This window comes from Aptenodytes patagonicus, chromosome 6 (assembly GCF_965638725.1).
Source record: "Aptenodytes patagonicus chromosome 6, bAptPat1.pri.cur, whole genome shotgun sequence".
In the NCBI taxonomy this organism is placed as follows: Eukaryota; Metazoa; Chordata; class Aves; order Sphenisciformes; family Spheniscidae; genus Aptenodytes; species Aptenodytes patagonicus.
Genome location: NC_134954.1, coordinates 18102011 through 18127032, shown reverse-complemented (window position 1 = coordinate 18127032; position 25022 = coordinate 18102011). Strand labels below are relative to the sequence as shown.

General features: G+C 40.2%; 1 protein-coding gene across 1 annotated transcript in view; it reads left to right on the top strand.

Annotated features, from left to right (window-relative positions):
- FNDC3B (fibronectin type III domain containing 3B) overlaps nucleotides 1-25022 on the top strand; it is a 218161-nt gene that overhangs the window by 43327 nt on the left and 149812 nt on the right. The window contains exon 3 of the mRNA XM_076341361.1: nucleotides 7050-7125. Coding sequence (XP_076197476.1) covers nucleotides 7050-7125 — 76 coding nt within the window. The remainder of the gene's footprint in view (nucleotides 1-7049; nucleotides 7126-25022) is intronic.

Here is a 25022-nt window from a genome sequence, read left to right as displayed (position 1 = left end):
CACTTGTAACTCCTGTGGGGATTCGGGGAGTGATAATTAACCTTTTGGTCCAAGAATTTCAATAGTTTCCTGTAGGTACTCCACCGCAAGCTCTAAAAAGCTTGGAGTGTAAAGGGAGGGGCAGCTAGCAGTGCCATAGCACATCTGTACAGAATACAGGGCGATTTAGTTTGGGAAGTTTTATTTTGGCTTGGTTCGCTCACTGCACCTGCAATGGTGTAGCAAGTTTTCTGCTTGCCTTCTCTTTGTAAAGGTGTGTTTACCAAACCCTGTGTTTTCACTGTTTGGCTCGAGCCCAGGCACTGTACGTAGAGCTGTGTGTGCTGGTTCATCTTTTAGGGTCGCACACTTTGAATAAGGGAGATATTCCTTGTTCAGATGTGCTCTCAAGGTTTGGTACCTTCCTGTAGCACAAGAAGTCTGTGTACCTTGCAAGAACTTGGAAGTGTTGAGCTGACTGGTGTTCATACTGTACATGAACAGTGGCTGAGCTGAGTGAATGAACTTTGTGCCAAAATTTAGAGTTACTTCTTCACACTTTCTTGAATTTTTTTATATATACTTTCAGGAATATCGTTTTAGGTGAGAGGGGGAGATACCTGCATATGGAAGGCTTGTTCAAGAAGAAGGTTTGTAACTGGTACACATCTATGATAATCTGAGTTGAGAAGCATCAGTCCATGAAAATTGGCTATCGGATAAAGAGTGATGAAATTTCCTTCTGTTTAAATATACTGACTCTTAAAGCAGATTCAGTAGTCTTAGAGAAGGCGTTTAGACTAGAACAGAAGGCAGACGAGTAGCGTTAGCAAAGTTAACCTATGGGCAGTGTTTGCTATCTAGGAAGTCTCTAGAAGGAATGTTTCTGAAGGCTTTTAACTGAAGGATGTTGGTGGGCAAACTCTGAAGCTGTTCTCACAAATATGTTCCTTTGTGAATGCAATGAGACACAAGATTCGCTAAAACTTCATGAGTCTTAAAAATGTCTTGCTTATCAGAGCAATTTATTACACAGATATACTAATTTTTTTTTTTTACTGCTTTTTTGGGAGCATGTTTAACTTGTCATAAATTAGGGGGTTCAGGATCTGTCACTTCTGGGCTTCGCTCTCAGTAGCACTCATTGTAAACTGACTGAATTGCTTCATGCCTCTATTTTCTGTCCTATGGAAAAGAGGATAGTTAAGCCCAGAACACTATTATCAAAGTATTAATTTTTAGAAGTCCCTGTTTTATTGTTTAAGATGTAGCATGTTCCCTGATTTTTCTTACTGAAGAGAGGTTGAAAGTATTTATCCTACCTGCTCCTGTGAGGCTGAGGAGGAATGCATTCCTGAGAAAAACATTGCACACCAAATGGTGTGAATTCTTTGGTCCTTCCTGCAGGAAGGAGCTGGAAATTCTTTAGGAGATGGGGCATAGTCTTTTAAAGTAGAATAGAGAATGGACCCAAGTGATTATTCTGGTTTTTGGTGTGGTTCCCCCCCCCTCCCCCTGAGATGCAATATATTCCAAAATTTATGCACTGTAGAAATTGTAAATACAGTAGATTTTAATAATTTAAAGCATTTCTGAGGAACCTGTGTCTGGATCCCAGATGGTGCCTATGATGCTGTGCCCCCCAGCTGTATGAAGCATGATATATCTAAACAGGGAAGGGAAAATTTGCCACGTTGGAAAATGCTTAAGGCAGGGTTTTAATACGCCAAAGCAGTGCAAGTGGCTGTTTGACCTTAGCAAGGAAAAGGTTCTCATAAAGTGGAAATATTTTAAAGCAAGCTTTGGATTGTATTGCATCACATGGATGCAAGTGAATGTCTTCCTACTTGCTGCTGCCTCTGCGCTCACAGGTGATCTGCAGCAAAGCAGTTAGGAGATGGCGACCTGTTCTGAATGTGAGTTTTCTTCTGTGTGCTTAAAAAGCACTTGTATAAGTAAATGAATACTGTACGAAATGGATAAGGACCAAGGGCATGTGCTATTATCAGGCAGCATTTTCTGTCTTTGTGTGACTGTTTACCCACAATATATATAGTTTTATATTCCTGAACCTGAGCTTTAAGCCTGTGTTGGTCTTTGCTGGCAGGTTCGTTAACCTCTTCCCCTGCTCCCAATAGATACGAGAGTAGGAATGAGGGGGACATGAGTGACGCTGTGGCTCATCATGAAAACTTACTCTGGACGCAGAGCAATTATTGCCAAATTGTGTGTGTATGTCTGTGTGATTACAAATATTTATAGTAACTGTGCAACTTAGTAACATTATTCAGTCTTAAACATGGCTGTTAAGATACAATAACATTCTTAAATGCAAAATAAATGCAAAAAAATGCGTTACGGAGATAGCAAGCTTTCTCTGAGGATGCAGCAGGTAAGGCTGGGCTTCAACACCGAGTGGATTAAACTGCTAAAGCAAACATTCGAGTACTTTTTAGGGAAAAGAAAAAGCCTTTGAGATTGTGCTGCTGACACCGTACTTGCAGCTGTCACTAGCTCCAGCTTTTCGGATATGAGGAGGCCAGGGGACTGAAACTGGGCTGGAGTGTCCTCGGACCTCCAACCACACCCTCATGATGCTGAAGGGCAGTAACGTGGGCTCAAAGTGACTTTTCAAGCCATCTCTCCTCTTGCTGCCATCTCTCATACGTGCATACTCAGGATGATGAATATTGGAAGATACATAGGGCAATTAAAGATTATCTGTGTTTGTTTTCATTAAAATAAAGACGTTATCTTTAGACTTTTATTGCTTTCCTCAGATTTTTAAAAGCTTCAGAAACAAAGCGTTCTCATGAAGATCCCTTGTGTAGAAAGGAAGCAGAAAAGCTGTGTTCCAGGCTGCAGAATACAGTTTTGCGTTTTAGGAGGATGTGGGAAAAATAAACCTTTGAGTTAGTTTGACATACTTAGTGTGTATAAACAAAAGAAGTCACAGTGTGCCTTGATATTATTTGTCCCAGGCAACTGGGACAAATCAGGGGCATTGGCTGGAAAACGCCCAGTATCTAATACTCAACGTGGGCTAGCTTTAATGGTTTGACCTCAACTCTGCAGCTTGTTAGTCGGTGTGTTGCAATTGCAAGCTCTCAGGGGGTTATGCGTGGCATGGGGTGAGTGCAGAGGGGTTTGGGTGGTGGGTTTGGTTACGGGAGCAAACCCCAGTACCCCAGCTTTGGGCGGAGAGGAGAGGCTAGGGCTGGGTTGCAGCCTGCTGGAAGGGGTCTGCCTGCAGTAGGGGGCAAGCAGAGGGTCTTGCCCGAGGAGCATCCTGATCGCTGCTCCTGGGTCTGAGGCCACCTCGGGTATGTGTGCTCGTGTGCTGAACATCCTCCCTTTGCGTCCAGCCCTTGCTCCAGTGTTGACCCACATCAGTCACAAGTCGGCTCTTCCTGTTTGCTCTTGATATAGCTGCCTTCCCCCAGCAGCAGCCTGTAAGTGTTTTTTTCTGCTCCAAAGGTGGCTAATTTGAGCATCAGTGCAGAAGAATGTCTTTTAATATCATCAGAACTTAATTATTTTTTTTAACATTTTAGGAAATGACAGCTACAGTACTTCATTCCAATGCCGTTCTTGTCTACAGTATAACTTATAAGTCCATTATGTGCACTGACAGTTACTGGTTTCAGCATGTGCTTTTCTGTACCACCATAGCTGGAGGTTGATTTCTTCACTGTTCTGAGAAACCCTACATAGCTGGAGATGGCCTTTTCAGCTATACGCAAAGACTTGGTGGCTCAGGGCCTCAGGTTCTCTTCTTGTTCCTTGGCTCTTAATTTTTCTGAAATTTTGCTGAAGTGAATGAATTTCACAAATTTTGGTGTTTCTTCTGTAGCACAAAAAAACCCCCTACTTTAAAGTGCAGATCTGGTGGGGCTGCCATCATTAGGTACAGAAGAATCACAGAATCATCGAGGTTGGAAAAGACCTCTAAGATCATCGAGTCCAACCGTCCACCCAACACCACCACCTACTAAACCATGTCCCTAAGTGCCTCATCTACTCGTCTTTCAAATACCTCTAGGGATGGGGACTCCACCACTTCCCTGGGCAGCCTGTTCCAATGTTTAACCACTCTTTCAGTAAAGAAATTTTTCCTCACATCCAATCTAAACCTCCCCTGCCGCAACTTGAGGCCATTTCCTCTCGTCCTATCGCTAGTTACTTGGGAGAAGAGACCAACACCCCCCTCGCTACAGCCTCCTTTCAGGTAGTTGTAGAGAGCGATGAGGTCTCCCCTCAGCCTCCTTTTCTCCAGACCTACTTGGTTTAATAGAAGTCAAGCTCATTGACCTCCTTTGAAAATCTTTGTGCTTGTGTATATATTTAAATGTCCAAATATCAATAAAACCAGATCGGTTATGGCTTTCAGCCTTGTAAAGGGTTAGGAGATGAGATAGTACAAATCGTATGCATTTCACAAATATAATTTTATGAACACTGAAGCTGAAAAACTTACTCAAGAGCCTGGGAAATTAGGATTAGTTTTACTGGATTTTAGGTGAAAACCATGGTGGAACTTGCTGCAAACCATTGATTGACAGAATAAAGAACTCTTTCCCCAGCAGAAATATGATTTTGAAAAGGCCTGTGGCTTAATTGCACAGCTAGTAGTTGAAAAATACTATCCTTTCAATGTATTTGATATTTAACCTCAAAACAAGATCCTGGGTGAAAATATTTTGCGGTCTTTTGTTTTTATTGGGCTGTACTTAAAATTTGGGCAAAATAGTATAGTCCCTACTCCAGACAGGCCGAGTAGAGTTGACGGTTGTTATTCTGCAGCATGCAATGGGGAAATTTGCTTTCTGACCAACTTAATCCCACATTTTGTGACAGTAATTAGTGCTGAGGTTTATTTTAAATAAATATGAAATCTTTAAGCTGTTGTACTCTGGGAACTGTCAATAAGGAATTACTTCCATATATATAACATTTTAATAGAAGCTACTATATATAAGTCCCAGTCTCTCCCCGCAGGCTCGTGATGGGGGGATGAAGCCGTGACAGCTGCTGCCCTTCGGGAAACAAATTTGTTGATGGAACAATTTGTTTGTGTTAAAAACCTGCATAATTAGGCAAGGATAATGCTACTTCATTTCAACCATCATAAGGAACAGCTGTTATTGGGGGTATAATATTTTTTTTAATGTGGAAACTCAAGGAATTACTTTCAAAGCACAACTGCAGGTGTGCTAATGCAGACACTCCGGCTGGTGATGGACCTTTGCAATGACTCCTTGAAAAGGAATTTGTAAATCATACTCTTCTGTAGACATGTGCCTCGTGTAGTAAGATGAATCCCTCTCTCACGGTCAGTCTTATATCTATTAAACTCAACTCCCTCCTTTAGGGAAAAGATCGAGGTTTTCATATACGAGACATCAATCTAGTTAGGGTATGTGTTTTGAGGAGTTGGACCAAGTTCTTCCAAAGGTGTGGTGGTGTGCTAGGCCATCTGGTTTCTGTTAATGAAGCGTGTTAATAAATAACCAGCTTTAGAGCTGTTGGTTTAGACATATAATGCAAGTGAGCTAATGAAATGTTTTTATGATTCTTTGCCTCTTTGTGTTCAGGTTTCTGGTTTGTTAGTTGGTTTTTTTTGTTTTGTTTTGTTTTTTAAGCTGAATGACACTGCTTTGCTCTGCGCTTCTTTTGACCCGATGCCAGTATCCTGTTGTGGATAATCCACGCCTATTCATAGCAAAAGAGCACTTAAATGCTGTCACTTAAATGTTGATTGTTCGGAGATTAGGGATGGAATGGCTTTGTGCCTCTTATCTTTCCTGAACCATTTATTGTGCTCTGTATGCTGGATCAGATCCACCCTGACCAGTGCTCCCTGAGAAATTATTGTTGCAGACAAAATAATGGCTTTCATATGTCATTTTTCTGATTTCCAGCTTGTGCTTTAAAAATGTGGCTGGAATAATGGGTTTCTGTAGGATTACTGTAATTCAAAAGGTCATCTAGGTAATAATTATCTTATGCATTTAGCTTAAGGAATTCAGAAACACAACATTAATTCAAATTTTGTCTTTCCAGATTGAATGATTAAATTCTGCATGCAGATGTCCCAGAATATAAAAACCAGACCTAAATTTAGAGAGAGTTTTTACAAAAAGATATAAATCTAAATTTTCAATTTATACCAAGATTAATCCAGATTTTGATTGAACTTCTGACAATGCAAAGTTAACAGAAGTGTGTTTAAAGTATTTGAGTAAAAGTTTCACAAGCAGTAAGAGCATGGGATAAATGATAACTAGTTCCCAGTGAAACTCTCCATTAAAGAAAAAATCTAAATCGTAAGTTTTAAACCCATCATTTTAGACACCTGAAAATTAATAAAGATGGGTACAATGTACACTGAACTGGGATGCATTTTGGTGCTTCCTGGTCCTTGTAGCATTCCCATCATCTGCAGAATTCAGCAATGGGAGACTGGGGTGATATTTTGATTATTTAAAAAAAAATTATTATATTTGTTACTAAATAAATAGTTGATTACTGGTTCTGTGTGCAACTATTGAACTGTGTGTGTGTCTATGGATTTTGCTTAACTGAGATCTGTTATGTGTAGGACTGAAGGATAAATTTTTAAAAATGTAATTGATCAACTCCCCTTACACTTCAAAAAACTTTTATTCCTGTGAACTTAAAATCCCGATATGGCTTGGTGCTGCATGCTGGAGTTTATGTGCTCTCTGCTCTCACGTGCCAATGGTCTAAAGATTTATGTCCTTAGCTGTCAGCATTTGGCCAAGTTAAACACACTGTCAAGAGTTAGGTGGTGGAACCCGAAGCCATAATTCTCACCTGCACACAACTGAGTTACATCTTTATTTCAGCTCTTAAAAATCAGATGAGTAGTTATGCTTTAAATCTCTACTGGCTCTTGGACCGTGCTGGTACCCAAAGATGTAGTATACCAGTTTGTTCCCTCCCGGCCCCCCATATCTCTTCCAAAGTACGGATAACACAATTGTTGGGTTGGGGAAATTTTATTTCTGAAGATCACAGTGAAACAAATGTGTTTTTTCTTTCGGCAGGTCTTTTTGGTTCAAGTTAATCCAGGTGAAACCTTTACAATAAGGGCTGAGGATGGAACCCTGCAGTGCATCCAAGGTGAGAGAATACACGAATGTGTGGACGAGCATTGCTTGCATTATGGAAAACTTGTTCTTTCATCTCTAAAAAAAATATGATACGCAGTTCTGAAAATACAGTGGAGCATTTAAGAGTGAGAAGTTGCAGACCTGACTGCTGTACCTGTTATAGTACTTTAATATCTCAGAATGAGTCATGAATTTCTTGCAAGTTCAGGAGATTTTTCTCTCTGTTCAGTCATTTATCAGCATTTTTTATATTTTTTGTATATATATATGCATATTTCCTTGTAACCAAATAGTAAATATAAATGAGAGATCCCAAGTTAGATTGAAAACTAGTAACAAATTAAGTGGATCGCTATTGAAAAAACATTCTGTTTTCATACAGGCATAGGGAGGGATAGAAAATGAGTAGAGAAGTACAGGTGTTGCATAGTGCTTGGAGAAGTTAGGCTGGTCTTGAGCGGAATTTTAAATTGGTTCTTTAGAAGCAGAGCCGGTTAATTATGTAGTATTGAATAAAAGCATGTAAGCAGTCTTTTGATTGCTGTTTTACCTCTCTGTAAAATTGTGCAAATACGATAAATAGCGCTTGTGTTTTTTATGAGAGAGCCCACACAAAATCTTTTAACAAGTCTGAAGAGAGAAGCGATAAAAGACCTTTCAGATTGTACAGACTGTGAAGAGGGTTTCTAGCTAGTAGCAAATACAGCTTTGAAGTGAAGCAGATATTTCCCTAGATATAACGCTGTCTACAGTAAATACAGGAAGGTTAAATCAAAATTTAAAGGGAATAGACTTTGCGTAGCTGTACTGCTAATACCGTTTTCAATGATGTTTTTTGAGCTTATGCCATTATCTTATTTTTTGAGAAGGGAGGTAGGTGGTGTTGCCTCCCCCCTTCCTTTCCAGATCTTACACCATTAAGCAGCAATCTCAGTGGGCTATTAATTCAAAAGCCTTTCTTAAAAAATAATAGTAATGGGGGGGGAAGTCAGTTTAATAACAACTGTATAGCTAGTGAATTGTCCCTGTATTTTGACTGTGAATTTCAAATCTGCTCAAGAAAGACTGTTTCTTACACTGCATCAAATACTAAAATCGTACCGCTCAAGGATAACTATGCTTTTTATTAAAATTTGGATTAGAAGGGACCCCTGGAAGTCACCTTATCCAACCTTCTGCTGAAAGCAGGGATAGTGTCAGAGGTGGACTGTGTTGTCCACAACCTCCTGAATTGTGAAGCTCTCTGAGGACGGAGGTTGCTCCCTGGGCAAACTGCTCCAGTGCTGCACTGCTCCCATGGCGAAGAGTTTGTCCTTAGAAATATTTGAAATTTCCCATCTTGCAGTCTCTTTGCATCTTTTCTGTGGCCCCCCATTTAAACAGTGGAGGAGTTGGTGGTTGTTGCTTGAAATTTCATCCCTATGGAAATGAGGAATGAATAGCTGTTTGAGATAGACGTTACAGAAGCTTCCCTGAACAGCATCCAGGATTATTCGGTCTCGATGAGCAATAATAGCAGCAATTTAAAACTGCTTGTTAAGATTTATAGCCAACATGCTGTGTGGTAAGAAATTGGTCCACGTGGCAATTAACAGAGGAATAAAGCTGGCTACTCCTTTTATTTGAAATGAATGCTTTATATTGGTTAGTACACTAAAAATTTCCATTACAAATATAATTATGACATTTATTTATATTTTTTTTTCATGCTCAAAGTGTTGTTCAGACAGTGTATTTAAATGAATGCAACTTGAAACCTCCTGGTTCTGTATTCCCAGTAATTTAACATGTTTGTGCCAATGGGGCTTGTTTGGTACTCATCAGCAGTCTTTCATAAAATTAATTTAGAATTTATAGCATAAGATTTTCTCCTTTTTTTGGTAGAGCTGCAGTATTGACCGCGAAAGCACATGCGTTTATTTGTATACAGTCTTTAAATTTGGTCTGAAAATTCTGATATTCTTTTCATGCTAAAGCTTCAACTCCTACTTTATTGTGAAATATGTATATTGCTGAAATAAGTACATGCTTCAAACACGGAAGAGTACCTGACTGTATTGTTATTGCTTTTTTTGTTTGTTTTGGTAAAAGTGTGTTCACAGTGCCGTTGTGGAACTTAAAGAATAGTGATCTATTGTGGAAGAAACTGTAATCAGCCAGCAAATATACTAAGATTAGGATTCGTGACAGTTCTGTTTTTCCTGTGCTCTGAGGTTATTGTAAAAGACAGGCTTATTCTGTGTGCAGTGTTTTTGGAAATTACACCCCCCCTTGCTCCACAAAACTTACAATGTCTTTTTTTTTTTTCCTGTGATAGAGCATTCTGTATGTTTAAAGGTTAATGTATTCCCTATATGTAGGGCAGCACTTAGACAATAATGATGCATTTTCCTTTGCTCCCACATTGCACTATGATTAGCGAGCTATGGAATAATTCTAGCAGTATGTTAAGGCAGCATGAGAGTCTCTTTTCGGGCAGTGTGTACGCCTGTGAGCTGGTAGCTCCCCGTTGAACAGATGATACTCGCTTTTTCCTTACTGCCACGTATGCAGTGTTCTGACATAAGATGTGCTTGTAAATCATTTGTATTCACAATATGAAGGACTACTTTACTATAAATTGTGTGGTTCTCCTGAGTTCAGGGAGTGAACACCATTATTAAAAATTTGAGATGTCATGACTTGGTTACACTAAATTCTTCAGGATGTACGAAAGCTGCTCTTTCCTTTGGCATGTATCCGTTCTGCAGGGGCAGCTAACTTTGCTTATGCAGAGTGATTTTTATCCTTGTGAAAGCATATGGCTTTTTGAGAAGTTTGACATCTTCTTTTGTGCTCCTGGAGCCTGTTTTGGATGTCCTGTGAACCATCGCTTTGTATCCAGGACCCCATTTGGCTCCATGGCTATGGCATATCTGGGGATGGGTGGTGATAATGTGTGTTAGAGGACTGACACAAAAATAGCAGAGAAAAAGACAACTTAGTGAATCTTCATTTGTCTTCTCAAGGTTGGAAGAAAGACACTTGTTTGAGGAAAACCTCTGTGGAATATCCTCTGTTTTAAACACCCTGAAGTGTAATTAGCCACTAATTGAGTAATCACTGATTAAAACCAGAAAGAATAGATGCACATTTGAAGCGCTCTGATGTTTTGGAATAGTATGTATGTATGGCAGAGTCCACATGTCAGGTTATTTAGGGAAGCATCTGAGCGGTTCCAGGTGCTCTCACCAGGACTTGTGTTACTGGCTGACTTTCTAAGGGTTTGCCTTCTCCATCCCACATAATAGAAGAGATGCTGTGGTATGTGACTTTTGTAGCCTTTATAACAACCACCAAATAAAGGAAGGGGATGTTGGGGATTAATTGAGAGGAATCTTTTTTTTAATAGTTGCTGGAAGCTGAATCAAGTACAAGACTGGGACCTGACGCTGCCTGTGCAGGCAGGAGGCACGCTCTCCTGCCTACCTAGGCTGTTAAACACTTGTGGCCAGCCTCAACATTCAGCAAGCACTCCTGGCTTGTGTTATAAAGTGGAAACACAAAGCACATCCTTTATTTGTGTGCGATTGGATGACCAATCTTTGTTCCTTTTAAGCCATGTGCGTATTAATGACAAAGTATTAGTATACTTCCTCTGACAATCATGGTATCCCTGGGGAGCAGGGGAGGAAAGCCCTGCTCGTCCTGTGCTGCCAACCACCCTGGCCGAGTTTTGGGCTCTAACTGCAAAACTGTACCTCTATGGGTGGTTAAAGGGAGACTGGTTTAGAATCTTAATTCAGTATTTTTGAGAGATGAAATGTGTATATGTGCTGTGTCATCAGTATTTTAAAAGCTGCTCTTTTTATATAGTTTTGACAGATAATAAATACTTCATAAATATGTCAATACTTCAATACTTCATTTCCTTTTTGCGTTTTTCCACTTAATTTTTCACAAACTCAGGACTTGACTGTTGCTAGCTCTGCAAGGAAAGGACAAGGGCAGGGCATATCCTCACCCATTTCTTTGCTCAGCTATAACTGTAGACCTTGTATTTCCTTTGTATGAAAGATTGCTTCTAGCAAGTGCTTTGAGGTAACCACACTAAATGAAATACGGAAGAGGAGGAGAACATGGATCTGATCAACTGCAGAATGGAACCGAAACAGGCCCCCTGTATTTGAAAACAAAATTCTGCTTTCTGAATTTCAGAATAAGTAGATTCCGGGTGAATCTGATGTGTTCAGGAAATTCCCCTTTCCCTAGTGACTGATTGAAGACTGGTGTGTTTAGTCAGTATCTTAAGATCTTTGGTAGGAACTTCTATTGCTGCATGAGAATCTTGTCATATACTAAATTACTTAAAAATATAGCAGTTTCTGCATAGTTTGGGGCAGTGAAGGTGTACCCAAGAATCTGTTCAGTGCTTTTTCATCCTGGAAGGCAATAATGCCAAGCTGTCACACGCACTGTGGTATGAATAATATGGACAAAATGATTATTCTGGTGCCACTTGAACTTGCTTGTCACCCACATGTTGAAAAAACATACGTACAGAGACTTTGATGCAGACTGTGTAACTTCTATCCATTGATCACACAGAATTGCGCAGTTATTGCTAAATGTACTTTCTGTTGCCATCCATCTAAATGATACCCAAGCTGGGTCGCATTTTCTGCCACAAGCAAACTAGACTGAGTTTTCTGTTCTGTAATTTTCTGTATATATGCGTAGCATGCGAAAAGCCTGGAACAAAGATAGAAGAAAGAACAGGTAGCAGAAAAGCACCTGGCGTGTTAAAAATTGAAATTCCTGGGTGTATTCTGTCTAGCCCCTGCTGTTGATAATACCCTCTTGAAACTTCTCTCTAGCCTCTGTTCAGTATCGCAGCACTACGTTTAAAGGTGAATATCTCTGTAGTAGACAAGAACCTAAATTGCCTTTGGGTGGTTACATTTTGAAGTGAAAGCAGGATCATAAACATACACAGTTTACTAATACTGATATTTGTTTCAAGTGATATTTTCAAGTGTTTTGCTGTTGACGCTGAACTTGAAGCACTACAGGGCCCTTGCTTGTTCTTATCTTGTGAAACAAAGATTGCATGAATTAAATTTCAGTGCTGCTTTTTCCGTGGCTCTAAAAGCGAGTAACTCAAGAGAAAGGCCAGAAGTATGCTAAAAATCTAGCAGTGGTTTCTCAAATGGAAGATTTCCTGGAATTATTATTCCCTTAATTTGGTGGGTGGGTGTGGTTTGGGGTGGTAATGCAGAGGAATAGATAGTGTTAAAGGCTGAATAGCTGTAGATTTATCTAGGAAGTGTGTGTGTGTCAGAGAAATAAGGCTGTTCAGTCTAGTCTAAGCAAACCAAAAATGTCTTTATTTTTTTTCCCTTTAGTATGAGATTGGAAATGAGGAAGTGAGTCAGTTTCTTGGAGGGAAGGAAAGAGTTGAAAATAGATGGGACATCATGTAAGCAAATGGACGATAACTGTGGCGTGTTACTGGGTGGGGATGGAGGAGCCAAGATGAGAGTAGTGAAGGGTGCACACAAGGGAACTGGTGGTCATTGGATCAGAGACTGGGGATGAAAGAAGCCTAAAGAGATGGAACAAAAAATACAGGTTCAGGTAGCTGGCTGTTTTTATAATGCTGCAAGCTTACCTGTTGCATCAGCTGCTGAGAGCGTCTCCCTCCATCACTCTGCAGGTGCAGAGGCAGGTGATGGGCTGCTCATCAGTGCACCTGGCTTGTTTTCAGTCTGAGATGAAATAGTGGCAGCACCCGAAATGATGTTGCTTTACAGAGGTTTCCAGAAGGCTGGAAATACACTTCTAATCCAAGGGCAGCTCATGAAATCTGAGGGGGGGAAGGTGCATTGGGCACTTCAGGGCAGCCACTGCCTGTGCACTGGTGAGAGCCGGGGGCTGCGGGGGCTGCAGGCTGGTGCAGTATCTGCTCTCTTTCCATAGTATCTGCTGAATTCTCAGAATTTGGTCCTTGGTTAAGTTTAGAGAAACTAGTCTATGACTGTTTTCAAAATATGCTGCAAAGCATTGCATTGATCGGAACATAAAATTCTGCAAAGCAGGAAGAACCAATGTCCTCTTTAGCGTGTCTGTCTTCTGTCTGATGCTAGTTGGGTGTCTGCATGAGGTCAGGCACTCTCCTGGGACAGAGAAAGGGCCCTGGAGGCATGTCTGCCAGGGTGCACGGGAGTGGGACGGGGTGGACATGCTTTGGCTATGTCAGGGAAGGGAGGGGTGAAATGCAGGGTGAGCTCTGATTTTGTTTCTGCTTGTTTCTCCAAAGTGTGGTGTCTCTTTCCACCTACTTGCTGGTGTGCAGACTGGTTACATGGTATGGAAAGCTTTCTGTAGGAAATGTAGTTTCAGTTCAGATCGTTTTACTCGTTAGGGTTTGGAGCAAAATGGTCTGTGTGTGGTGGTGCTTTAAAATACAGCTGTTCTTTTGGTATTAAATAGCTTTTGTTTACGTTATGTTTATTAAGGCTTGCTCAATTTCTTTATCTTCTACAGTAAAGGCCCTTTTTGTTTTAAAAGATATTTGGGTGAAATTCTTACTATTCACTTACGTCATCTTACTTGACTTGTGGTACTTGGTGTTTAGATTTAATATTTGATGGAGAAGTCAGGTCTCCGATACCCATTGGCCTTATTGGTATATCAACACACTTGAATAAGTTTTTGATTTATTAAAGTTCTTTCTATTAATGGACAAAAGAGGGATTATATGCACAAGCATCCTCCAGAATAAAACTGTTGTGGAGGGCTATAATCTGGAAGAATCGCAAAGCTGTTTTTAATTCCTATCTAACCAGCCTTTGCTGTATTGGCCAAAATATTTGTTTCTTTCATCAACAGAGTCAATATCATCCTTTAGAGCTATTGCCACCCATCTTACAGCTTTGCTCACATCAGTGTGTTGGCAAGCTCAGCTCTGTAGCACTGGCATGTCCCCAGATTGAGGTTCAGTCATGTCCCTCCTGTTGGGATATTATCCATGGTGCACTCCATAGTTTTTCAAAGGTATAGCTACAGACCACCAGTTCTTAGTACCTAACCATATAATCATAACAGATATTGTTACTGCTTATTTTCTCATTGTTGCCCCATTATTAACCAGAAAATACCAGAATTTGCAGTGGGGCCTTTTATCCTCTGTGTTATTTTTGGTGACTCTACCTGTATTTCAGATATGGACTCTTTGGTCTTTTAGAGTTTGGTCACCTTAGAAAACTGAAGTCTTGATTGTGCATCATTTTATTCCTTCCACGTGAAAGAAATAACTTTCACGTTTCCATACCTTTGTGAAACTTGTGTTGAAATCTTCTAAGAGAAGAGAGAGCAAATGGATGCTAACTCAGAGTAGATTTTTCCCTTGTTATTGTCAGTGAGAATGTAGCACCATTCTCCTTTCATCTCATAGGTTTTGTTTTTAGCACGCTACAATAAAGTATAGGAAACCATGTAAGAAGCCAAAAGTAAACAATGGGATGCTTTGTTTACTGTGTGAATAATCCTAGCTTCTCCATTTTAAATCTGATAATGCTAAGAATAATCATGGAAGTTTTTTTGCATGTGTGCGGATTAAATCTTGAATAAGGTGCACCTGCACTAGTAGATTCACTGTATAGAATATCTAGTCCTTTAAAAATCCCTTTTGATTAAAATACAGTGAATTGGTAGCTATTATTTAGTATAACTCCTCTGATTCACGACAAAAGAAAAAAGAAGAAACTTGACACATAACTAAATTTTTAATTTGGCTTAATCTTTCCAAGTCCTAGAGTTTGAATGTTTTACAGTACACACTGCGAGGAGAGAAAGGGAGAGAAATACCGCTGAAACTGGAAGTATTTCTGAAACACTTTGAAACGTGGAAACTCTAAGCATGTTGTAAGAGCCTTGATAATGGTCTGCTTCCACATACGCTCGGAGGGATAGCCACAGCCTTTCATAACCCTGCAGCCTCTTCCCTGGGAAAGCAGGGCCGTGCTGCCTGTGCTGCGGCATGCCTCTGCTCCAGCCAGCCCGGGATGTGACCTGGCAGCCAGTGCCGCGTCCTGCTGACGTGGCCTCCCGGCAGAGGAGCTTCGGCGGAGGAGAGGGGCAGGGGGTGAATCATCAGCGGGATGAGAAATAAATTAAGACTCCAACTATTCCAGTTTGCAAGTATGTAAGAACAAAGCGTCCCGCTTCACAGCGGAATAACACGTAAATGAGCAGAGAAAGAGTTCATGAAGTCTGTCCTTTGGTAACATGAAGATTTTTGTATAGTTTTTTGAATGCCTAGGAATCTGCTGCCGGGAAATGCATTTATCTCTAGAATTAGGACAGCAGACTTTAAAGATGAATGTTAGAACATATGGTCTGGGCTATAATTTCAGACTTTTTTTGGTTTTGTAAATATGCAGGACTTGTATTTGGGGTTTGTGTCTGTCCTTATTTTACATGTGTGTGTGTGTATATATATGTCTGAAAGGATCAGTAAGTGTGGTGCATTCAAACTAATTTGAAGGGCACTTGGAAAGGCAGTGTCTCATACCAGCATGCTATCAATTTTTAAATGTCTCCCAATATCTATAGATCTCTCCCCAAAACACAGAGGACCATGTGATGAGTGTATTGGTATCTGCAGGAATGCTTGAGTTGTCAGTGTCGGTCCTGCTCAAATGCAAATAATCCTCCAAGCGCGGACCCAGTACATTCCAATCAATGGTGTCAGGATTTTAAAATCCAAGATCCACATTCTTTACCCAGTCTACTCTGGACTACAGACATTGGAAACACATCAGTCAGTGCTTTTAGTCTTTTTAAAGTGTATTAGTGCAGCTATACATCTAAGTTAGTAAAGTAATTATATTCAGCTTTCTTAATCTGAAGCAATTATATTTGTTGGCCAGAAGAGTCAAGAAATTATTCCATCAGCCTTATTAAATTCCATTTCTCCTCCTCGCAGGCAAATGTTTGGTTTCCTACACTTTTTATTCTTTATCCTCTTTGATTTTGGTTCATGTTTGTTTTGTACATGCAATGAAAACTCTTCATGGTGCAATACGATTTGCAGTGTTAGATAAAAGTTAGCATTTACAAAATAAAGCTAGCACGAGCTGTTACAAACAGAAATAGCTCTTTGTATAATTTTATTGGAAATGTCTTATCCAGTTTTTCAGTCTCCTGCAGAGGAAAAAAATGCAACGAAGTAGGGAGTAGGACACCAAGAAAGATGACAAATGCACAGGTATCCTGGCTTTGTTACAGTGTGAGATTTGCCTCAGATACCAGATCTGACAACTCGTGCATTTGGTGTGACATGCAGCGGGACACTCTTAAGAGGATGCGAAGTGCATTCTGGTAATTGAAGTCCTGCCTGTTCCTCTTGCCAGAACCAGAAATAACTGTTGTGGCAATTGGCATTAACCTTGATGTAAAGAGAATATATTATCCAAATGAGAGGAACAATTAACCTTCCAGGTCAGTTCTGCCATGGGCTCCTTTTAGAAAGCTTGTGCATCGTGTTGCTGGCTATCCACGTGAATAGACTTAACACCCCCAGATCACTTCGAGGAAGGACCTCAAGCTGGAAAAGTATAAATTTGCTATGTTTAACCTGTTCTTCAGTTCAGACTTTGCAGTAGAGAAGACATTATCTCCGTTCGATCATGTTTTTTCCCAGATTCTGCTGCCTTGTAAGGATTCAAGGTTTGTATTTGGCAAATGAGTTCTTCAAACACAAGTGTTTGCGGCTGGGAAACCATTGTGCTGTACAAAACAGTGCTCCTCCTGCCTCTAATGAGACGGTCTCTGTATTTTAGCATATCAAGAACTATTTCCTTGCAGGAAAGAAAAACCATATTCTCCACCAAGCAGGTTCTGCCAGTTTTATAACTTTTATTAACTTCATATGCTCCATTGTGACTGCCTGAAATTGGCATAGCAAATATTTTGATGATATTTACAAAAAGGCTAAGGCGGGCATTTCCTTCTATGTTGTCAGACTGTTAACCCAGGAAAACAGACGTTAAGCAGCAGACTTTAAATGCAGACTTTTTTGAGTTGCCCATTTGAGGGATGAAGGGGGAGATGGAAAGAAGCTTGGTAGCAATTTCCAAATACTTGTACCTGGAACTTCACTTAGGGAGCTGCAGATGGAATTCCCTCCCTGAGGGAGGCTGAAGATACATATGTTCACTTCTGTGGCAGCAAGGCAGATTGTCTCTCTGTTAATTGTTCAGCTGAGGTAGGAGATGTGGATTGGGGATGTGGATGAAGCACGTTGTCACATAATCATTACAGGGCTTTTATTATTGTTATGTTTCTTATTTCTAACTTTAAACAAATCTCAACTTGGATAAGTAATAATAATGAATTGACTTTAAATGTCTTGATGGTAAAGAACGTAAATTGGATTGTTTGTTGGTTTTGCTGAATTTTAAATTGTATTTATTCCCACCATAAAAAAGAAATCTGTAGTGGCTGTTGGAAGCTGTATCTGAATCGGCTGTTGATTCTGCTGTTGTCAGATTTCTTGGGTTGGGTAGCTTTCACTCTCTGAAATTCTAACCTCTTCTATATTTAGATACAGTATGTGTGATCATAACCTTAAGAGTCTTGTTTGCTCCTTCTGCACCAGTGTTTTCTTGTAGTCACTGCAATATGGTGGGTTCTGTGCCTGTGACATCAGTAGATCATTTTCAGTGTCATGAATATTTTAATTAATGTAGGTATGAAGAATAGATGTTATTAAGAGAAACAAATTGCTGAGTCAGCTTTGTAATGAAAGCATCACTGCTTCAAAACAGAAAGGAAAGAAGAAAGCCCACTCAACCACATTACCCAGTTTGAAATTGCGTAACTCTGGACAACCTCGAAGGCTGTGGGCTGCCATCCAGTAGTATCAGTAATAGTTATCTAAAAAATAGTTCTAGAATCTGAATTTGTGTTCTCAAATATTTAAGACCAATATAATCAAAACAAATGAACCTATACCATGATTTACTCATTTAAACACCACAAAACTTAATTTTTTTCTTTCTTTGGGTCAGAGACCATCAAATACTACTTAAAAATCAAGCTATTGGCGATGAATGGGTTTTTTGTTTGTTTTTTTCAATGTTCAGCACAAGACCAAATTCTCTGTCATAATTTGTGCAATTTATTTTTTTATTAATGTACCCCCTGTGTTTTATAATGTAAAGCTGCAGGGTTCTGCAAATGCTTTATAAATAAGCTGTGTTTTGATTATTGCTTACAACTTCTCGACTTCTTGATTATTTTGTTAACAACAGTTTTGGTGGTGTGTGTTTTTTGGTGGCATTTTTTCTTTTTTTTTTTTTTTTTTTTTTTTTCCTTCTTGCTGCTGTTTTTTTTGTAAGCTTATCCCTCTTGTTTCTGTTGGGGGTGGGATGGGGGAACATTTGGGTGTAGACGGCTTGTCAGAAGCAGTGCCTTCTCCTCTGGGTTGCTGTTAATTCTCTGACAATACCCTCCACAGGAGGTTTTCAAAAACGTTTAGTAGCACAGAAACATGTTAACTCAGTGTGCACGTGAAGTATTGCAAGTTATTCATCAGCAAGGTTTATTTTTTCTTCTCCCGGCAAGTGAAGGGCTCATGACCCTGTAGGTATGGAAGAAGGAATCTGAGTAACCTGTGCAGAAACCCTGGTGTAAGGCTTTGTCAGCAAAATACAGTCCTGTTGTTATGTTGTGGGAAGGCTTTGCTATTGCCAATGCTGGCCAAGCAAGAGTCTTCATTTTATTTTAGCTCCAAATATACTTGTTTTTATGTCCACACAGCTTTCAGGCAAAGTTGCGTAAGTAACCATGTGGCCTATAACTACCTGTGTCCTATTTATCCAAACGTCAGCTTTTAAGTGATGTACGTGTTAAGCGAGGCTAGACTGTATATTATAAAAAGCTGGCCTAAAGTTCCTGGAAACTCACGTGCTTTTGATTATCACGCCTGCCTCTGTTAAGGGTCAGTCTCTTCAAATGCCATCTTGGCTAGGTCGCTACAGATAACCTTGGCGTAACTGTATAAAATACTATTTTTATCTCAGCAGACGATGTTATCTCATCATAACATTTTTGAACATTTCTAGCTGAATTGTTTTGAATGTTGGAGCTGTGCCTGGAGGGGGGACCGAAACACAATGCCCATCATTCTCAATTGTGTGAGCCAGAGCCTTTGAGTTTGATGTTGGGGCTATGGCGAGTAGGGTGGGAGTGAGAAACTAATAAGGTCTGTTCAGTCCAGTTCCCAGCACCTGTTGCCTTGAGCTTGTATTAGCTCAAACACTTTGCTAATTTCTAAAATGAGTATTTGTGCATGAGTGTGTCTGTGTGTGTATATTTTTATTTTTATATAGAGATATAAATGATTTTATGTATGATAGATCATAAATGATTTTTATATAGGATGGATCATAAATTACTTATAAGTTTATTTAAAAAAAAAATCATTTATATACGGTCATTTCATCACCTTAAGACTGTTACTCAGCTCTCTAAAGCTGGTCCAAGCCCAGCTCTCCTCTTGGTGGAAGCTTTCTAGTCTTTGGTAGCAGCATGGAAATGGCAAGCAAGCGCTGTTGGGTGATTTGCCTGCAGGATTTTCACTGAGGGTTCATTAAGATTACCTAACAAGTTAGAAGTAATTTGCCTCCCTTGGGGGAGAATTCTGATATTTGGAGTGTTTGTCCATCATCTGCAAAATGGAATGAACATAATTGGTGGCTAATTGTTTGCAAGAACTGTGAAATATAATTACGAAGAGTTAAGCTGAAACCGATTGTGTTTATGAAATCTCGCATAAGAAATACTATATTAATCCTGCCTCAATACCAGGAAACACAATTAGTATAATTAAGACTATCATACTGTAATTTTCTTAGCGACTAGATGCTTTGGCAGCCACTTTCCTCTTCCAGTGTGGTTGGAGCAGAGCACGTTCCTGTTGGTGGTGCCTTCTGCCGCTGCTGCCAAGGGGATTATAAAATTACTTTGTTTACCCCTGTCGTGGGACACGGGAGATGCAACTGCTGTTGACTGGAAAAAGTGTTCAAATTCCTGCATTTCAGCTACTTGGTTGTGGTCGCAGTGTAATTTTGCAGACTGTGTTTGTATGTGGTAAGCGCAGCTGGAAGCCCCGTCTGCAAGCTAAAGAAAACGGAAGGTTTGGGACTCCTCAGTGGTATTTCTTAAATGTTCAGATTACCAACTGGAGTTTCACTGAAGGAGCTTCTTGGATTGCAGTTTGCCTGCCGATGGCTGCCAGTCCTGTCCTCAACAGCACGCAGGAACCTCCGTGCTCCATCCTATGGTATCTTGGAGGTTATAACAACCCCAGTATAGGAGAGGACGTTGCAGGAGACACGGTCAGATGCTGCCGCATCGACAAGTGGCTGCAATTAGGGCAGATGAATAGAGTAGATGAGTATTGCAATTAGATTCTCATTAGCATTACATAGTATATCATGAAAAGTAGATCAAATAAATTACTTCAATACAAATAGATGAAGCTAACTTAGGCATGTTTAAATCGGTCTTAGGAGTAGTAATCATAGATGTCTCCATGCTGGTAGGGAAAAACTTGAGTATTTACAGACTGGCACTCTTAAATTAGCTTTTTGTTGAATATGTATTGTTGATGAGATGGTGGATTTGTTGTGCAGTGTGCCCAGGTCAGAAAAAAATTAGTATGTATTAGTTGTTATTGTTGCAGTATGCATTCACAGCAGTGACGTACAAACAATTCAGGGATAATCAGCATAATGCCTACTTTGATCTCTTCTTAATGGTTTAATTGCTTCTCCGAGTAAAATAAACACTTTATGCTTATTTTACAAAATTTTCCCTTGGGAGCTCGTCACATGGAAGTGTATGTGCACGTATTTATTTTTTAAACATTAAGAATAATTGGTTATTTAATTAAGCTTCTCCTGAAGTTCTCTTTTGGGATATTCTATGTTCTTATGACCTGCTCAACCAACTATGTGTCAGAATGGACTAGGTAAGAGAGAGAACAAATTTGTCAATTGGAAAATGAATGTGCATGTTAATGTTCCAGATTATTATTCCAAGGTCATCTGGGTGTCTGTCCTTTGTGGATAGAAATACCAGTATAGATTTTTCTGTACTTTGTGAAATGGTTTAACAGTTTCAACTGTTAACAGCTCCAGATGTGAGATTTGACCTCTCTCCAGAAAGATGGCTGAGGACTGTCCCCAGATGATGCAGAGCCCTGGGTACGTGCGGGTTGGAGACCAGAGCAGATGCATCCCCTCCGTGTCTGCTGCTGGCTGCCCAGGCTGGCAAGCCCCTGCACGCTGAGGCTGCGGCCCTTCTCCCCTCTGCTGGGCACAGGCCGAGGGGGCTGCGGGGCACCTCCACTGGGCTTTGCCCAGCTGGGTGTCTGCAGAGGCAGACATTCGTGCTGGGAGGCTATCCTGGAGCACACCCACAGCTTCCATATATATCGATGTACTTGGAAAGCAGTAGGAAACTGTACTCTCCGATTCTTTTGATCCTTTTTTCTGTTTATTTTCATTCTGTACATTATTATTTTTTTTTAAAGACACTTTCTGTATTTCTGTGCACGTCACGTGTATCAACATACCCACTGGAACTGCCTGGAGCCTGCAGAAAATATTACATGGCTACTCCTTCTACTCTTTAAAAGTCTTCATGTCTTTGTAAAAGTTCACCCACCCCAGAATACTTGTAAGGAATATTCAGTATCTTTTTTATTACCTGTGTTTCTAGAAACTGGCTGCTCTGCCCAGGGTACTAGAGTTCACTTTGAGTTTTATTGGAATTTGCTTCTTACAAAAGGTCTGCACAGCATGCAGCCTGGCTAGCGGGCTCCTCAGCGAGCCGGTGCCCGTTGTTCAGCAGTGACATTATTTAGTACGGGAATCGAATGTTTTCCTGATTAGTTTCCCAGCCAAGGAGTCTTGGCTTGCAAAATGCTTTTGGGGAGGGTACAGTTACTACGTAAAGGGGTTCTCCCCTTCCGGCATATAGGGTATTTGATAGGTTTCCTTCAAATGGTTTTAACTGCGGAATTAATTAATATGCTAGTTAAGATCACGTTTAAACAAACCTGACATAACTGTCTGTCTTGTTACTTACCTGGTAGTGCAGCGCAAACTGCGGTGTCCAGATGTAGCCCCTACTTCATGATGCTGTTTGTAAATACCACGCTAAACACCTAACCTGATGCTATTTTGAAGCCAGCTGTAATGATAAACGTGAGAGTAGTCTCTCTAACTGAGGCTGTGAATGTTTGTGTGTGGGTGGTGGTGCTGTGCAAATGACGGTGTTTTTGTTTATGACCAGAAGGGTATACTCAGACTTTATACTCTGCTGGGTCTTGTTGCGGTGGGCTGCTTTTGATGAGCATATAAGTAATGACAGAACTTTTAATCAAAGTTTAAAATTGTCTTTGGAAACTTAGTTATCTCTCGGAACATGGTAAGATATTAAATTGAAAGAACTTGTGGTGAGGCACGTAGAAGCGGTAGACATAATAATTATGGCTGTAAATGCTAATAGTGTTATAGTAGTTCCAATCAAGCAGAAATATTTGTCCTGCAGAACATATGGAAGCAGCCTGAGTGTGTTTTAGTGTAAGCCATGAGTTTAAAAAAAAGAAGGGGGGGGGCAAAACCCCGAAAACCGCAAAAAAACCCCTCTAAAGTCTCAATCCTGCTATCATAAGCTGAATCTTTCTCTTCCTCTCCACTTCAACAGTTCCTCTGCAAGTGGGGCTTAACTCTACACAAAAGCGGGCGTGTTCAAAGGCTTCGCAGTTTTCTTTTTTATTGATGCCTTGTCTTTATTTGAACTATGGCCGTTTATATGTTCAAATAGCATAAGCTTACATTTTCCTCAGGGTGAATCTAAGACTAAAATTGTTTTGTTGACAAACACAGCAAATAAAATGAATTAGACTGAATTTCAGTTTTAAGGCCATCCCAGATACCTGAGCATCAAATTTGGGTGCTCTGTTTTGTATTACATCATATACACAAACGGAAAGAAATAGAGGTTTACAAGCTGATATCTGGCATTTACCAACTGCTGCTTATTTGCATAGTTATGTCCATTCTATCTATAGCCAAAAAAGCTTATGCACAAAATGGGTTAAGTGAATTAGGCAGTTATTTGAGCCAGCTGCTATGCTAGAAATAGAACTAAAGCTGTTTTCTAACCCCAAGCTGTGTAGTTGCAATATTCCTTCAATACTACTGTGTCTCTTCTGCTTGCAGTTTAAAGCCCTTGTTTCATCTTTTTAGGAGGTATATTGCAAGGACCATTTTGAATATCCAATTTGGAGCATTATTTTTCTTGCTTTATTTTTACTTTAAGATGGATGTGCCAGGCAGACGTAGTGGTTAGTCTTACCTGCCCGGGTTTAGTGAGTTGCTAAATGCAGTTTGTGCAAATGTCTGGACAATTTTAAATGGAACTTTTCATAATAAAAAAAGTAATGAGAGTCATTAAAGCAGTAATTCTGCTCTAAGTACAAATGCAGTTAGAGACTGAAAAATTGCCTTTTAAACCAGATAGCCCTTAAAAGCTGACAGCATGCAACGTTGCTGATAAGGAATGCGGATCTCTCTTTAAGCCATGCACACTTCCACGTTGCTGTCATCAGAGCTGTTCATGTTTTCAACAGTTTGTAGCAGAGGTTGCTCTCCCCACATATTTTCCACCCCCATCAGTAAAAAGTGACTCTTTCATGCACGGTTGTAGTTGCTGTGTGTGGAGCTGACATTTTGACTCCCTCTGGAGACAGCTAATGCTTCTCCCTAATGAGAAGTGCCTGTGAAACATGGCCAGAACAGTCGTGGGCTCAGTGGGGCAAGAGCCCATGCCCACCTTCAGGGAGGCCAAATGCCCTTCAGATCTCTGAACAGCCGGTGGTGCAAATTTGCCCCCTTCAGAAGGAGTTTTAGAGCACGTAAATGAAGTTCTTGCTCTGAATCACTGCTTTTTTTTAAAAAGTATTTTTGGGTAAATGGGGGAAACTAGATGCTACAAATCTTAGAGAGCTTTAGCTGTTTGTCAGCTGAAGTAACTTGCTCCAAAGATAAGAAGCTGTAGAAGATCATGCTTGAAAATTTTAATTGTATTTTCCTGTGCTGAATTTCTGGACAGAGATAACAGTGAAAATAGTATTTCATTCCCTATCTTCATTTTATTTGGTTTGCTGGCATCTACCTATGCTGTTTCATTGTACAAAAGAAGCTCTAAGCCCTTTCTGCCCTTCTCTGATTCTTTCTCTTTTGTGTTTTACCTGCAAATTACTTGATTTTCCAGGATCTAACCTACATTCAAACCTTTCTCTTAATTGTGTCCCAAAAGCTGGATGATGATTCTGGTGTCTTGCTGTGATTGTGGATGTGGTGCTACTCATACAGCTTGCAGCTCGATTTAATGGTTACTCTGTTTTGTACTACTCTGAAGTGGTTCTCTTCCTTGTTCTTTTTGTACAAGTGGAAGAGAGCAAGCTTTTACTGTTAAAAAACACAGTTGTTGTGGACTTTGGAAAAGTTGTGGTTTGATACAAGCCACCTGACCTGATGGATAGCTGCTGCTGAAAGACATGACCTTATGATGTTCTCTCCGCCCCTCGTGTCATCTCCCACTGTTTCCTTTGCCTGATGCTGGCATTTGCCTGACCTGTTAGACTGGTCAGGAAGGGAAAACTGATTCTATTTTTAAATAAATAAATAAATAAATAAAGTGAATACTTTTTCTGCCATTTAGTCTCAGCTCTCACAGTTCAGGAGCAGAAAAGGAGGAGGTAAGAAGGAGGAAGAAAGGAGAATGAGCTTGCCACTTTGGTGGCACTAGCTCGCAGGCCTATTTACCCAGTCACTAATTATGCAC